At 37.7% G+C, this 16,344-nt stretch overlaps 1 protein-coding gene across 16 annotated transcripts in view; it reads left to right on the plus strand.

The window, feature by feature from the left end:
* Positions 1–16,344, plus strand: part of DLGAP2 (DLG associated protein 2) — a 466,127-nt gene that overhangs the window by 297,639 nt on the left and 152,144 nt on the right. For 7 of the 16 annotated variants that reach the window (XM_048296314.1, XM_048296309.1, XM_048296310.1 and 4 more), the window contains one exon: positions 10,090–10,122. The exons of 4 other annotated variants lie outside the window; for them this stretch is intronic. In XM_048296314.1, the coding sequence (XP_048152271.1) occupies positions 10,090–10,122 (33 nt within the window). Of the gene's footprint in view, positions 1–10,089; positions 10,123–13,032; positions 13,153–16,344 lie in introns of all 16 variants that reach the window. 5 more of the 16 variants (XM_048296320.1, XM_048296319.1, XM_048296321.1 and 2 more) reach the window with 1 other exon arrangement.

Here is a 16,344-nt window from a genome sequence, read left to right on the forward strand (position 1 = left end):
AAGTCTGATATTTGTCACTGAAAACCTTGACAACTTTCCTAAGTTACCACTTCAGAGATTGGCCATTGTTCAGCGCATGAGACGCAAACCACACCTCATCATGGATGCACAGTGTCTCCAAGCCAGTCACCCCGGGGTGCTTTTGCCACTTGTTCCCAGGTGGGCTTATTTCAGCTTCCAATACAGTTAGCTCCTGTCACTCCAGAAATATAAATGGGTTCTGCCTATAGTTTGATGGCATAAGGGTACGTACACAGCACTGGTAGCCACTAGAGCTTTATATTCCTGATCCAATGGCAATTAATTCTAGTACATTTTTAGAAAAATTGGATAATCCTACTACCAGTAGTAGAGGAGCCCTGCCTCCAATCAGGTGGAGAAGAGGGACAACTGGCTGGATCCAGTATGCAACAATCCAACACTATACTCTGTTTTTCCTACCCTGATGAAACGCTTTAACAACAGATGAAGTCCAAAGGCATGGACTAAATGAATTCAATGGCCTTTTTAGGAATGGTCCATAAACTAAGTGAATGGTGTGTGTGTGTGTGTGTGTGTGTGTGTGTGTATAAATATATCTATGAAGGGACTGGAAGAGTGATGATGGTTAACTGGATGTACTGGAAAGTGTAGAACCTGGTCATGGTATAAATGATAGGGAATAAAGGTGGATACTGTCCTGGTTTCAACTGGGATAGAGTTAATTTTTTTCTTATTAGCTGGTACAGGGAAAGGCAACAGTACAGTGCTGTGTTTTGCATTTACTTTGAGAATTATATTGATAACACACTGATTTTTAGTTGTTGCTAATAGTGTTTACCCTAAATCAAGGAGTTTCCAGTTTCCCATATTCTGTCAGTGAGCAAGTGCACAAAAAGCTGGGAGGGAACATGGCCAGGATGGGTGACCCAAACTGGCCAAAGGGTGAAAGGGATATTCCAGACCATAGAATGTCATGCTCAGTGTATAAACTGGGGGGAACTGTATAAGCAGGACCAATCACTGCACTGGTCAGCAGGTGTAGTTGCATTGTACATCACTCATCTTTCTTGGATTTTACTTCTCTCCCATCCTTTATTTCAGTCAGGGTTTCACCTTCTTCTGAATCTCCATCCTGTCCCACCAAGGTGAGGGGCTGTGAGCAAGTGGCTGCATGGTATGCAGTTGCTGGTTTGGATCAAACCCCAGCTACTTAAGAAGATGCTGCTTTTTTTGGTTGGGTTTTTTTTCCCCTCTCCCTTAGCTTTTGCATGGCTACAGTCCTTAGAAGACTCAGCTGGTTTAGTATAACTGGAATTGTCCTAATACTTAGTACATCACTGAGTCAGCTTTGTCATATAAAGCTCAACTTGGTACCTTACATGTTAATGTATAAACATAGTTTAGTCATTCTGAAAGCAGGCAGGGCATCAAAGGCTTGAAAAATGGCTTGGGTTTATCTGATAAAAGGAAAGAAAGGACAGGAGAACGAATATGAAAAAATACTGTCTCTTGGTTAGCAGAACATAATGAACGATATATGAGAGAGCAGATCAAGCTGAATACAAATGTGAAAGCAATGTCACATGAGTTAGAGGAAGAGAAGCTGATGCTGAGCTGAAAATGAGAGAAAATAATATTTTGTTTAGAAAATTCTTCTGATTCAAGAGCTTATAGTTTCATAATTTCCAAAGAAAAAACAAAGTCACTGAAAGTCAGGGAAAGTGGGAAAGAAGAGGCATTTCCAGAAGAGAAAGAATGAGATAAACTGAAAGAATTTAAAATGAATAAGCAGCTTCTGAAAGACATGTCATAGTATTTGACATGATTAGTGGCATAAAGTAAAACAGTTGAATTTCACAGGATTTCTTGCCTCTCATGAAGAAAGCAGATTTAGAAAGGAATGGCAGTAAAACTGAGCAAGTATATTATCTTGAAGCTCACTTTTCAGGAAACATTTTTTTTTCTCTTTTTTTTTTTCTTTCTTTTTTTTTTTTTTGGTGTAATATTATGGAACCTCTGTTTGAGACTCCTCATTTGCCCAGAGCCTAGCTTCAGAGTTTCATCGGACTGTTTCACAAATATCTCAACGTAACATATACAGTTTGAATTTCATTTAGCATATTTTTAACTTTTACAATTTTCTGGTCTTGAAAATTCAATAGCTTGATATTTCCAGGAGTCATGATATCACCCTATCATGATGTGTATTATGTCATTACTTCTTGAGTCATGGAATGCATATGCTCCGTGATAATGTAGGATAAATTGAAGTTTTAACATTCCATATGGAAAGATAATGTGATTGAATGTATAGATGAGATTCAAGTAGACTCTCAAATTTCTACCATCTATTTGCTGTCAGATATGGAAGCTCTATGTACAAACAATAATTTTTAGATTTTGAGTAAGTACAAATAGCCTATGGCTGCCTGTGTTAGCCATCTCCTGAATTTGGAAACTGTTTTTTCTCTGTGGTATTATTCAGACAAACAGGAAAGAGTTACACTTGCTGTTTGAGAACAGAAATAAGCTCTGGCCCAAAATTTATGCTTTAGGTTGTTAGCTCTGTACTGACCACAGCTCCACAGATCCTGGATATGGGCAGGCTACAGTTCTGGCTGGACTGGAATAAATTTACAAGTGTCCTTTAAAAAAAAGTATTAGAAATACAACTACCTCGAAAGTTTTAGGAGTCAGGCTGTCCCCATGTGTTGTAAGATAGACTGATGGGGAAGAAGACTGGCCTGGATGAACAGAGAACCTTTCCGGGAACTCAGGAAAAGGACCGGGGGATGGTGGTTGACAGCGTCTGAACATGAGCCAGTATGTGCCCAGGTGGCCAAGAAGGCCAATGACCACTGGCCTGTATCAACAAGAGTGTGGCCAGCAGGACCAGGGCAGTGATTGTCCCCCTGTACTCATTGAGGCCACACCTCAAGTGCTGTGTCCAGTTCTGGGCCCTCACTGCAAGCAAGACATTGAGGTGTTGTAGAATGTCCAGAGAAGGGCAGTGGAGCTGGTGAAGGGTCTGGAGCACAAGTCCTGTGAGAATCATTTGAGGGAGATGGGGCTTTTTAGCCGGGGGAAACAGAGGCTCAGGCAGAATCTTGTTGCTCTCTACAACTGCCTGAAAGGAGCTGGTAGTGAGGGGAAGTTGGTCTGGTCTCATCTCCCAAGTAACAAGTGATAGGGCATGAGCAAACAGGTTGTGTCAGGGGAGGTTTATACTGGATATTAGGACAACTTTTTTCACCAAAAGAGATGTCAGGCATTTGAAAATGCTTCCCAGGAAAGTGGTGGAATCACCATCCCTGGAGGTGTTTAAAAGACGTGTAGATGTGGCACTTAGAGATGTGCTTTAGTGGTGGACTTAGCAGTGCTGGATTAATGGTTGAAGTTGATGATGAAGGTCTTTTTCAACCTAGATGGTTCTATGTTTTTAAGGTGTTGATTATTCAGTGAGCCGGCATACGTAATTTTAAAAGTGACTTTGAGCTTAAAAAGGTTTGTGGATATGCTTAGACATTAAAGTGCATTAGGTAAAAGAGGTGCTTTCACCTCTTCCATGGTTAAGCCAGTTTCTCAAGTGGAAGTCACTGGGAAAGCATGAATAATGTTTCTGCTGATTTTTCTGAAAAACTTTTTCATTTGTATGCTTGTTTTGCATAAATGAAGGTATGTACATAACAGTATGCCTGTAGATGATACACTATGCCTTCCTGAAAGTCTTTGGGTTATTAGATGTGGTGAGGATGGCAGGCCTGTGGTAGTCCACTGGGAAATCCTGGCTCAATACGAGGCAGTAAAACTGTGCTGAACTCCACAGGGTCCAAATGACAGTACACCTACATCAGATGATAGGTGTCTTCTCTGACGGCTCTCAAAGAGCTGGGGAATGCTGCCTCAATAAAGTCTCTGTACTCAAGCAGGGTGGGTGCTGCTGCTACTGTCAGTACAGCATCCATCACTGCAGGAAGCCAGGGCTGGGATTTCATCTGTAATGTACTTTTAGTTTCCTGATGAGGGCTACTTTGGAAAGCATTAGTGTTCTGATCTTGAGATGTCTGCATGCAGCTGTAGGTTCTACAACATATTTTAACACACTCTTTAAAACCCCTGCATTGAGTTTGGATAAACCAGTCCTGAGGCCATGATTATACTAGGAAGCATAAAGCAGGCTAAGTGCTTGAGATCAGCAGCAGAAGAAAATGGATTAATGATGGCTTTCAAAATATGAGGAAACTGTTCTGGAGTTTTTATTTTTTTGTTAGTAGTTGTTTTTGTTCAGTTTCTTAAAGTGAGACAGAGTAAAGAAATTAGGAAAATGTGTTTTGGGAGAAAAGAAGCAAATAATGATCCAGTTTATTTGGCCAGGGTAGGTGCTGCTACTACATGTGGCCAGGCTGCAGGATACATATAATGAAGTGAAGGACTCTTTGAGAGACTTCCTGGGTAACCACCTGGGAGTCCCTGTGTGCTGTATGATCCTGTGCTTCTGTGCAGACAGCTGGTGTTGGCCTCACAGTCGTGCACTGTGGAATACTGTGAGTGTGCAAGTACAAGAGTGAGCTGTGTGAACAGACTTCAATGGCCAGTGTGAATGGTTACCAGTTATTAATAATAACAGATGTTCTATTACAGAAACCAGACTTATTAATAAAGCTCCCCTAATCAATTTTTTTTTTTTTTTTTGGCAATCTGTCTCCCTCAATTCAGTTGTCTAATCAGGAATAATTCACTTCTTTTTCCTACTCTGTCAACGCTGCAGCCATATGTGGCCCATAATCTCCCTGGGCAACCTGTGTCAGTACTCAGTCACTCCCATGACTGAAAAAAAAATGTGTTTCCTGGTGCTCAGAGGGATCCTTCTGTGTTTCAGTTTGTAGCCAATTGTTCTTGTTGGAATAACATAAATCAGAAGGCAAATGTAAAGCAGCAAGTATCATCCTATATAATTATCATATGACTTTAAGAGAGGGGAAAAAACAATCAGTGAATTTTTGCACTAGAAGCTGACAGGAGTAAGTTTATTTTAGTCCAGGATTTATTTTAATGAGCCGTTTTAGAGATCTGAGGCTGTCAAATTTACTAGTAGGTAAACAGCTATTATTCCATGCCTAATCATTCCCATTTTATTCTTGTGACTGTCTCAGCTCCACAACCATATATGTAGATTATTTTCCTGAAAGACTCTTGTGATGAGATTCATCTCCAATTACCTACACTGTAGGTTATGTAGATATGTAGCTGTCTAAGCTCACACTGTGGTTGTTAGAGATCTTGTCAATGGAAAGAGCTGTTCTAACTATTCATCTGTACAAGTTAAATTTCTACTTTTCAATGTAATTAATTGACTCAATTTCAACTACTTCTTCATTGGAGCTAATGGAACCTCAGAGACATAGCTCACAAGAAAACACCTCTAGCGAAGAATAGTAAGTTTGAATCTGACTCTTACTGGTATCACAGGAAGGAATGCTGGTTAAATGAATCCTTGGTCAGCAGTGTAAATGTAATCTACCTGTCTCAATATGATGTAATTTTTTTATCAAAAAAGTAATACTTTGAAGTTGAATCAGAGCAATAAATAGGCTTTGGAATGTCATATTGAGCAGTGGGTTTGTAAGATGGTGACTGCACTCTTATGAATTCTTGCATGCAATCTTTATGCTAACTCTTTTTTTTTTTCTTGTCAGGGAAATTCTCACAGAAAAAGGTTTACATTTCCATTAAAATTATAACTGTGCTGTTTAAAGGACTTGTGGCCAATGAATGCAAATAATCTATTAATGAAAATAAGAGAGACTCTGAAAACAGATTTATTGCAGTAGGTTAGGAGTTTAGTGACAGATAATGAATAGAGCAGACCCAAGTTGAGGCAACAGGACTGTGCAACAGTTGCTTCTACTGAAAAAACAGTTTTTTCAGTGAATAATTCACATAATCTCCAAAGCTGAAGGAAATTCTCCCCCTCTAGAGGCTAATGCAAAATATTGTTCACCTACTTCTCCTTTAGCCTCTGGCTTTAGGTTTGGGTAATACCAAATTAACTCTCAAATCTTGGTGCAGCCAAACTCACAATCCTAATCCAATCCTGAGTTACATGCCAATAGTTTTCACTGTTTGTCTGATTGTCTGATTGACTGATTATCAAAGCTACAGTTGCAACTTCTAGTTAATGCAAGTCATCTTTCATCTTCAGTCACTGCAGCTCTGTGTCTCTTCATTCTCTTCTTTGCAACCAGTCCTTTGTATTCCAAATATTATGGGCAGCTGGACTTCACTCCACTCACCTTGTTTAAAGAAGACTTGAACTTTGTAGAATTTGTGGTCCAGGTGTTGTGCACATCTGCAAGGGTTTCTGAGTTCTGCTGCCCAGTTAGGGGCTTATAGTAAAATAAGATTGAGTCTAACTGAAAATTTAGCAAAGCAGAGACACTCATTTCTTGCCAACAATCACTGTTAAAACACTTAAAAGCAGGATAAAATCTTGTATTTTCAAGAGAGCATGATTTAGCATTCCTTTAGCTTCTTCTAACCTTTCTAAGCAGGTACCAGCTCCCAGAGATGATTTGGTATTACATCATCTTGCTGCCAATTCCATGGAGAACTTTTAATGTTAAATGACTTAAATGTGTTTTCCTGTGCACTGTAAAAGTCATTCCTTCCACTCATTTTGCATTGGCATTCTGCCAGCACAGTCAGTGGCAGCTGTACAGTGCTTTGATATTTTACTGTAAGCACAGCACGAGGAGCACCATGAGACGAGAAGTCAAAGGCTGAGCACTGCATTGTGCAGTGAAAACTGTTTGTACAATAGGAAGAATGGGGCCTTGGAGGCAAGATACAGACAGGACTACATCTTTGCTAATCAACTCTAGGAAGAAATAATTAGTTTATTGGCATGAAAATCTTGTACCATCTCCAACGTCTGTTTTGCATTGAGCTAATAAGATGACTGTGGCATACCAGAGATACTGCCCGCTAAAAAGTGCACACTCATTCCCTTTTTAAAAAATCATGCTTTGCATTATAACTCACAGTCAGCTTTATTGTCAGATCACCAGTTTTGTTACCTGAATCAATGACTTATAGTATGAATCAGGTCTGGATTTCATGAATGTAATTCCTTTCTAACTGCTGCTGTGGACACGGTAGCTATGTTGCCTTAGAAAGGGAATGAAAGTGTATGTCACTTTTATGTATTCCACTTTCATCTCAGATTCCTGCTGCTTAGAAAGTCTTATGTATGAAAATAAAAGTGAATAGCAACAAATCTGGGCAATTCACTAAATAGATGGAAGGGAGGAGAATTGGATTCCACCTGTTCAGGGTTACTTAATTGAAAATAAGTCAAGAAAACGGAGAAATGCTCTCAACAATAGCAGGAAATGATGATTTTTCTACTGCCCTTGGAGTCCATAGAAGAGTAGAAGAAATCTTATGGCAGAGACTAAATACTCTAGTTGTTTCAGTCACAGCAAAGGTTTCATTCCATTATAACGCAGTAATTTCATGTATTGAACTCTAGCAGGGAAATGTTGCACACTGTATTTATCTTTATATGGGAAACTTTAGCTTGCCTGCCTATGCAGTGTCAGCTCATATCATTCTTTGTGAAATGTAATGATGGAATTGGGGCATGTGGATCATGATTTGTGGGTTCAATAAACCATAAACTCTTCTGGTTTCAGCTAGCAAAGTAGGTCTGATTTTATTCAACAGTTCACACAGGGCACATGCTTGGGTGACAAACTACCTTGTTTTCAGTTAGTGTAGGTTGACTTGTAAGAAAATAAATCTACAATTTATATAATCAGCTTAACACAAAGTATTACACAGTAGTGTTTTATGCTGGGACAAGAGCCTAATTAATTTGCATTAACTTATCTGCATTTCTTTCAGAATAGAAATTTCAATAGTGATTTCTGTTGCAAGTTACAATATATACATAAACTTTTCAGATACAAGTCCTACTTTACTGGTTTGGTTGGTGGTTTTTTGTTTTGGTTTGGGTTTTTTGTTTAAGTTTGGGTTTTTTGGTTGGTTGGTTGGTTTTTGTTTATTCATTTGTTTTTCTTTTTTAAAATCCCAGCGTCTGAGTAGATATTATTTCACTGTTATAGGAAGAGATTTCTTTCTTCTTCTGTTCTTTTTCTTGGATCTTCAGGTTTTGCATCATGATATTTTCATTAATAAAATGACATAGAACAGATGTTTTCAAACACCTTAAACCACGTCAGGATGTGCCACAGGATGCACACAGTGACAGCAGTTTGGGCAATTCAAATATTAGATATATTTTTGAGTTGATTCTGACTTGCAAGGTAGCTGCATGCAGTCTCTGTGCTTTCAGGGAGCAATCACTGCTTAACTAGCTGCTCCACTTATGGATAAGCTGGTTTTGGTGTGGTTTTTATGGGCCCCTAGGGAGCAACAACATTCTTCTCTCTCTCAAGCTCTGAAAGAAAAAATCCTGAGGTTGCTTTTTTTTCCTCTGAATTTTATGATAAACCTTGGCACCCCACATACTGGAATTGTTAGTTAATTCATTGTGTTCAGCAATTTGGATTTCAGAAAGCAATTATCTCTAGTGCATTTGTCAAATTTTGTGTTGGTTTTCTCCTGTGTTCACTTACAAAACTAAGCATGTTCTCAGTCCTCAGGAATGTCTCATTTGAACTGTTATAAGTTAGTAGAGCCAAGCACACTTTTCCTCCTGTCTATAGAATTCCTACTGCACTTCCAGGAGTTAATTGGTAAATATTTTCCCAAAAACTTTTAGAATTAATTGTATTGACTGTATTACAAGAAGTTCAGAATTTCTGTAGCCTAAACCATTAACTTAGAATCTTGTGCCTGCTGACTGTTGCAGTAAGAAAAAACTTTTTTTTTTTAAGATGTAGTTCATAAACAATACTAAAAGTTTTTTTCCAGGCACTGGTAGTAAATACATTCAATTCCTAAAAATGACAAGAAAGCTCATGTATAAACACCTATTAAGGTAGATTGGTCAGCCACAATCTGTCCGTTGTGCTTTTAGACGACAGTGTAGCTGCTGCACCCCTCTGCGATCCCACTTGTCCTACGAAGGCAGGAAGGACAGTCTGAAGGTCTCATGCTTTCTTGGTCAGCTAACCAGGACATGGTGGACTGCTCCTAGCAGCAGGGCTTGTTCTCCAAATGGGCTCACGTCAGTCACTGTCTTGTGTGACAGAACACTGTCTAGGAAGGGGTTTCTTTTGGCCATATGTGTCTGAGAATGAGCCTTTTACCGGGGCAATGCAATAGCATCCCAGCTGGTATTGACTGTGCTTTACCAGCCTCCACTACTCTTTTGGCTATAGTGTAACTACTCAAAGTTATGAAATAAGTCTTTCTTAAGAGCATGGAATTTCCAAAGGTGCAAAGCACTTCAAAGGTGGAATTCTGGTCCCAGTGCACATTTAGAAGGGGCTATTCTGATGCCTCCAGCATCACTGATGTGGCTTCCTGCTGTCTCTTCAGATGGGAGACACCAGTGAAGCCCTCATTTATGCTTTATGGTGTCAGCAGAAATAATTCCAGCTCTTTTATCTTTTTTTTAAAACAGATAGATTGGGGGAGGGAGGGGGGGGGGAAGAAATTATGAACACTAGAATAGAAAAAATTAAGTCTGTTATTTGTTATGATCAAGAAAAAAAATCTTTTCAAAAGGGTACAATCTAAAAAGCATTCTGCACTTTTCTAATTATTGTTCTTATGTATAAAGGCAGAACAAAAATTTATATTCAAAATATGGGTTTCTGAAATCAGAGGTTCATTTACAAAATATTGTAAAATTCCTATTTAATTGTGGTATGTTTGTCTTAAACAGTAAAATAAATTAGCTTCTCATGGTGTTCAAAGCTTTCATCTTTAGATAATACTTTACATCTTTACAAAACTGTGGAGAGGAAAACCTTTATAATGTAATACTAAATGTTCTGGTTTTGCTTTTATATATATATGATTAAAATTTTATATTGGTGATAATGTGAGATTTGATGCCGGGTTTGATTTTGATTTTTTGTGCTTTTTAATATTAAATTAGTGTTAAAGATTATTTTTTCACTGTTTTAATTTCAGATTTGGATTCTCTAACAGGGCATGCATTTCCAGGTAAAGTGGAAAGTTAGATTAGATTATGTTATTTGTTTGTTTTATACTGAGTTTATTGAGTTTTCTTGGAGGGTGGGGGGAAAGGGGTATTGTAAAATTTATTTGATGTGCTTCTGACAGCATTTTGTTACATGTCAAAATTGTACTATTAGTTGTGGTTTTTTTAGATTTCAGATAAATGAAGAAAAGGTAGCTATTACATGCACTAGTTTAAAGAATAGAATTGAAAATTTGCTTTCAATGTTAACTATTATATAATTTATGTAAACAAACCAAGGGGAGAGAAGCATTCTTTCAAAACAATAAATCCTAATGGAAAAAATTTAAAGTTATTCAAACTTGCATGTGATTCTGTAAAGCAGGTAAAAAAAAACCCACTGGCCAGTATTTAAGGAAAGCAAAGACTCAAGAAATACAAGACTTAGTTTCCATTTTCATTACTAGAAGTGTATAGGAAAGTGGTTTTGCATAGTAAGAACATCATTTTCAGTAGAGAATCGAGAAAGAATGATAACATAATTATGTTAATTCTCTGGATTCTACTGTACACGCACATTTTTTATGCTGTGTGGAACTTAATTTTAAAAATAGTACATTCAAATAACATTTTTAGAATTTTACTAATATAATTACTTTACAATTCAAACATTTTGAGTTGGGAAATTTTTAGCAGAAATACAAGAGCAGAGAATTTGATGCTAAGTAATCATGTGAACTTCTGTGTTACTTGGGCAAAGATTTTGGCACAGAAGGAATATAAATGAGCACTTTTTGAAATAAACCAAGTTTCTGCTGCAAATATATGGACTCTTGCTGTACTCAAAATTTTCTTGAATGATCCTTCAGTTGAACAGGCAGTGAAAACTAAGGCATAATATTTGTATCCCAAAGAGATTTAGTCAAAATTTGTAATGATATTTATCAGTAGAATGATATTACTGTTTATTATGTCATTGGCTTCTAATGTGTCTACTGCATAGTATAATCCTCCTTCAGTTTTTTCTTAAAGATCATTCTTAAAAAATTATGGGACAGTAGATTCATTTGAGGTTTTCCAAGCATTCCTGCACTGTAGGCATTAGGTATGCTGTAAGACATAGACCAAAAAAGAGCAATAGAACAAAAAAGTTTAGAAGTTCATTATAATGAGATTTGTGTCCAGTGTGGAGCAGATCTGGGTACAGATTCTGTCAGAGTTGTTTGTACTCAAATAAAGCAGCACAACAAGTGATGTCTGTTTGAGAAGTCAGAAGACTGTAAGTGCAGATTTTGTCATTTTCATCCCAGATGAGGAAACTCTTATTCTGAGTATTTTGGTTTGGCTTGAGAAAGGATACCAAGGGAATAACATACTGCTTAATTAAATTTGATCTTCATAACTGCTGTCAAAGATATGCATGTGTCACCAAAATAGAATTGAGACAAGCAGGATCAGTGTATCTGGTTTTTTTTTCTCTACTTTTTAAAGGTTGAGTCTGCTTTTGTTTTTGCATGAATATTTTATGTTACTAGATGGTGCTGTCATGGTGTGTCCCATTCTTACTTTGTAATATGACAACATAATCATAATGACCAATACTGACAACAGAGCCTTATATTGATATGTATGCTTCAGAATTATGGCAAAGAGAAATCATCCCTATTCTGCATGGAAAATATCCTGAATTGCAGGACAGGTTATTTACACACCTGCATTGCATTACATTCCAGGTATAGCTGTGCACAAATCCATCAAATGGCCATTATTTAGCACAGACAGAAATGTCTTTGAATCTAACAAACTGTCAAAGGGATGTAGGAACAGTATAGGTAGCCAATAAGCATAAAAGCCTGGTGTGGACTTCACTTAAATAGTTATTTGTTTTGAGACTCACAATATGAACAAGCTACTGTGCAGCTCAAAGAAGTCACTAGGAGAACCATTTCTCATTTTATGCTTTATTTGACAGGTAAGACATACTCCTTTCACATAAAAGGGTAAAAGTAGCAGAATGTTCTGTCTTGCCTTCATCTTTACTTACATTTAATAATCAAGTCACTATAGTATTCTGCTAAAATAGTGCAGACTGTATAGTTACAGATGTAGCTAAAATAAAAACTAAAAGGGATGCTTATGTATCTAGTTATGCTGGAAAACACAGAACAATAAATCCTGACACCTGTGTGTTAACACGATTACTCTAGTTAGGCTGAAGTATATTAACTTAAAGCAGACAGAAGAGATCAAGGTGCTACTTATGCCTCTTCAATAACAATTAGTTAATTAGATGAGATATGTCCAAATGATCTTAGTGTGTTAACAGGTGATTTGTATCTCACACTGAGCAAACACAAACCAAACAGATTTGAGATTTCTATTTAGCTCACCTTGGGAAAAAGCACACCCTTTGAGCTAATCCAGCGAGAATCATTAACAAGGCCTCTAAGGGTATGGTGATCCAATAGTTTTTCACTTGACCCTTGGCCAGTGCTCTGCAGGAGCAGAGCATGAAATTACTCCTTTCCTTAAGTAGTAGCAGAGTCAGTAAAATGCTGAGTGGATGCTACTGCCAGACCCTCAGCAGGGCAGACAGATCAAACCTGCTTCTGCACTGACCTAATCACACAGTTTGCATCCATCTAGATGACTTCAAAATCGTGTGAGTTCCCGTTTGGATACAACTGTTTTGTGAATTTCAGGCTAAGAGAAAATACTTTCCCTATCACCACTGGCAGCTGCATCAGCTGACCCATGTTTTCTGTAGATTTGGGCAATCTCTTCTACTTCAGAGACAGATCAGAATATAAACCACATAAAAGTATCTGTCTGGTGTTTATGTAAAGGGAAAAAGAAATTCTTTATAACCCTTGCAGTTGATCAGCTGAAACCCTAAAATATGAGATTTGATTATAGTCATTGTCTTAATGCAGAGCTGCAAGTGTTATGGGCATGTTGAGAACTTCCAGAAGCTGGATTAAAGCATCTCTTTTACAATGATATCTAATCTCGTCCTAAAGCTCCAAGCAATGGCGAGTCCACCAGCTCCCCTGGTAAGCTGTTCCAATATTTAATTACCCTTAGTGCTAGGAAATTGGAATGTTGTGGAAAGGTTGAATTTGTCTAATCTCAGCTGCCAGTCTTCCTTTTGCTATGCCTTTGTCAGCAACACTGAAAATTACCCCTTTTTCAGGTATGTTTTCTGAACAAGTGTCTATGATAAACTGCAGTGACCTGTTGAAAGGTCTCTGTACACAGAAGCTGTGCCACCTGGCCTGATGAACTTATTGCCTTGATCTGCAAACCTGGCCTCTTTCATAGACTCTCACAATTTTATCACCCCTATGACTACTAAAAATTTGTGTGCAGCAGTCAAGGTACCTTACAACTTTTGTTCTGGTAAATTTGATATGTTGTACTTTTTAAGGCTCACACTGTAAGACTGGTTTTCTGACAGCTGTCCTAGGAACTCTTGCCCCTGATTTTCAAAAACTATAATATATTCATGCAGAATTTTGTAAATGCTGTATATAGAAGTAAACTACTTTCTTATTTGTACATAACACTTCCTTCTTCATTCTCCCTTTTTAAGGATTTACCTACAGTTCAGGTTACAGTGGTGTGTCTCTTTGTCTGTGTCAAGCAAACCAAGTGGCAATCCCAAAAGGTAACTGATAGAATAGGAATAAGCATTCTTTCCCTGGTTTGATGTGGCTAACATGAGATTTGAGGTGGAAGGGAATGCTCTTATGACAGCACATGAAATCTAGCTGTTTCAATCTGGTGAAACTTGGGTGGGCACTGAGTTTTGGGTGAGCATTAGTCCAAAGAAGAATGAGAATTAGCCAGGATGTGTCTCTAAGGAGTGGGATGAAACAAAGGTTAGAGACTTTAAAGCCCCATTCAAATGTGTTCCTCAGACTGCATCCCTATAACTAATATCTTGTTATCATTCATAACTCTTGTTGTACTCACTTAGATTTAGAATATAGCTTTAACACAGAGGAGCTCCATGGTGAAGGTAGTTAATAGCAGTTGTCTGCTTTGATTTCCACGGGCTGTGAAGCACACCTATGAATTCCTGTTCTGGATCACATAAAAATTAGTTAGGTGCCACCTGAGTTAGGAATCTATAGTAGGTAATCCAAATGCACCATCTGCATCTCTGTTAATTTTTCTTTAAATTCCGCTTTAGTGTGTAGTGTTTTCTCTTCTCCCTACTACCACCCCAAAGCACCCAACTCATCAGTAAGATCCACAGACTTTGTTTTTCGTTGTGTTAATGATGAATGCTGTTTTGTTGCAATTCATCTAAATAAGCTTGAGGTTTTCTGAAATACCTCAGGGACAAAGCTATTATTTTTTCAGACTTCTTTACTGTTGGCAATTTAATGCTAGATTTCGACTTCATTTTTTTTTTTTTTTTTTAATTTCTGAAAGTCACTTAATAGTCTAGGGAAAAGACTGTTGTCTCCAGCACTGTCAGTAAAACTAAGATAGTGCTAAGTGGAATGAGCGTTCTCAGGTTTTTGAATAATGATAGGAATTTGGCATGTGGAGTCCTGTGGGAAGTGTTTAGAGAAAGAGCATTTCAAATGCTAATCAAATATGAACTCAAAATATCCATTCTAATTCCTGGGTGTATCTGATCAAGGTAGTTGGTCAGATAGCTGCTCATTTTCCAAAAGAAATAACACTTTGTCCATATAATGAGCATCATTTCATGAGTTTGTTAATGGCCTGTTGAACTGTGCACTTTCATATTCACAGATCTGCTAGGTCAAAAACTGAAATGGGCATTTTGATCTGTACACCAGTACTGGGTATTGTGGTTGAAATAAATGTTTATCTGTGAGTGTCTGCTCAGCCGTGTTATTTGCAGTTACTGTAGCATTGAGTCAGAAGCACAGTCTCGTCTTTATCCTTTTTCTCAGCCTTTGCCCAAAGCATGTGTAAGGTTGGGTAGAATATTAATGAAGATTGAATGTCTTAGGACAAATAACATCGAGTGGAATTTAGCTCAAGAGTATCAACAACAGAATATCAAAGTTCAGTGTTATTTGATTAGAGCTGACACATTTTTAAAGAACAAATTTGGACAAAATACTAATTCCCAGCTGGTTTTGGCTAACTATCATCTTGATTTTATCTGGGGAAATGCTTGCCTAGTGAATTGAGTCTGGCTAAGAGTTGGAGGGTTTTTTTTACCTTTCTATTGAATTTCAGTAACATTATTTTTAATGTTCAAAAAAAGTAAGATCTGTCAGCTTAGGTTGCAGACAAGCTTGATTTAAAAAAAATAAAGTAAAACAAAGCATAAAATGAAAGTCATCAAATCGTAAGAGGGTGGAGTATGATGAGCTAGTAAACAAAACAAAACTAAAAGGTCACTCACAGCCAAACTCCTTTTGAGCTTCTGTAAAATTGAACTGACAGAATCACAAACTAAAAATAAGTTATATTTCATTAACTGTACTCATCTAGTATTTATCTAGTATAGATTTTATCCAAATTCATAAACTTTTTAGTTCTGTTAGTTTCTTCCAGTTCTGTGTTTTCCCTCGTCTTTTTTGTCTCAAGTAAAAACCATGAGGAGAAAGTTTGTGTGTACCCTATCTTGCCTTTAGAGTCTTGATTGGGATGTAACTGCATAGTCCTGCTGTTCAAAATATCAGTTTTCCAGATGAACCTGCAGGTAGAAAAACGAGGATTATGTACCAACATGAAAAGTCTGCTCTGGGAGTTTGCGCTTGGGGAGGGATATTAAAAAATTATTTCGAATTGATTGGATTTTTTTTAATTTGTTTTTTTTTCTGAGCTTCTTCAGGCTCCTGGTCCAACATAGCACATATGTTTACAATCTGAGTTGCTCTGGAGCCTGCCTCTTCTGGGTGATTGAGCAATGAGGATTGCCCATCACTGAGCAAACCTTTCCTGGGATGGGGATAGAGATGGATTTTGGGGAAGCTGAGCTGGGGCATGCACAGCATGGTGGTGTGTCCTTGCTCTAGAGTGCAATTCAGTCATGGAGTTACAAAGATGGGAAAACAAAATGCCTAATCATGCAGGAACTTGAAAGTTGTGTGATTCATTCTGGTATTCAAATGTTTATTTCTGTATCCTCAATTTCACCTGTTTAGTTTCCACCTAAATATGTGCAAAAAGGAAAAATGAAAGGGACATACACTTTTCTTGAAAACATGGCAATTTCAGAAGTGAAGGAACTATATGCTCCTTCTTCGAAA

This window comes from Corvus hawaiiensis, chromosome 3, assembly GCF_020740725.1.
Source record: "Corvus hawaiiensis isolate bCorHaw1 chromosome 3, bCorHaw1.pri.cur, whole genome shotgun sequence".
NCBI classification, from domain to species: domain Eukaryota; kingdom Metazoa; phylum Chordata; class Aves; order Passeriformes; family Corvidae; genus Corvus; species Corvus hawaiiensis.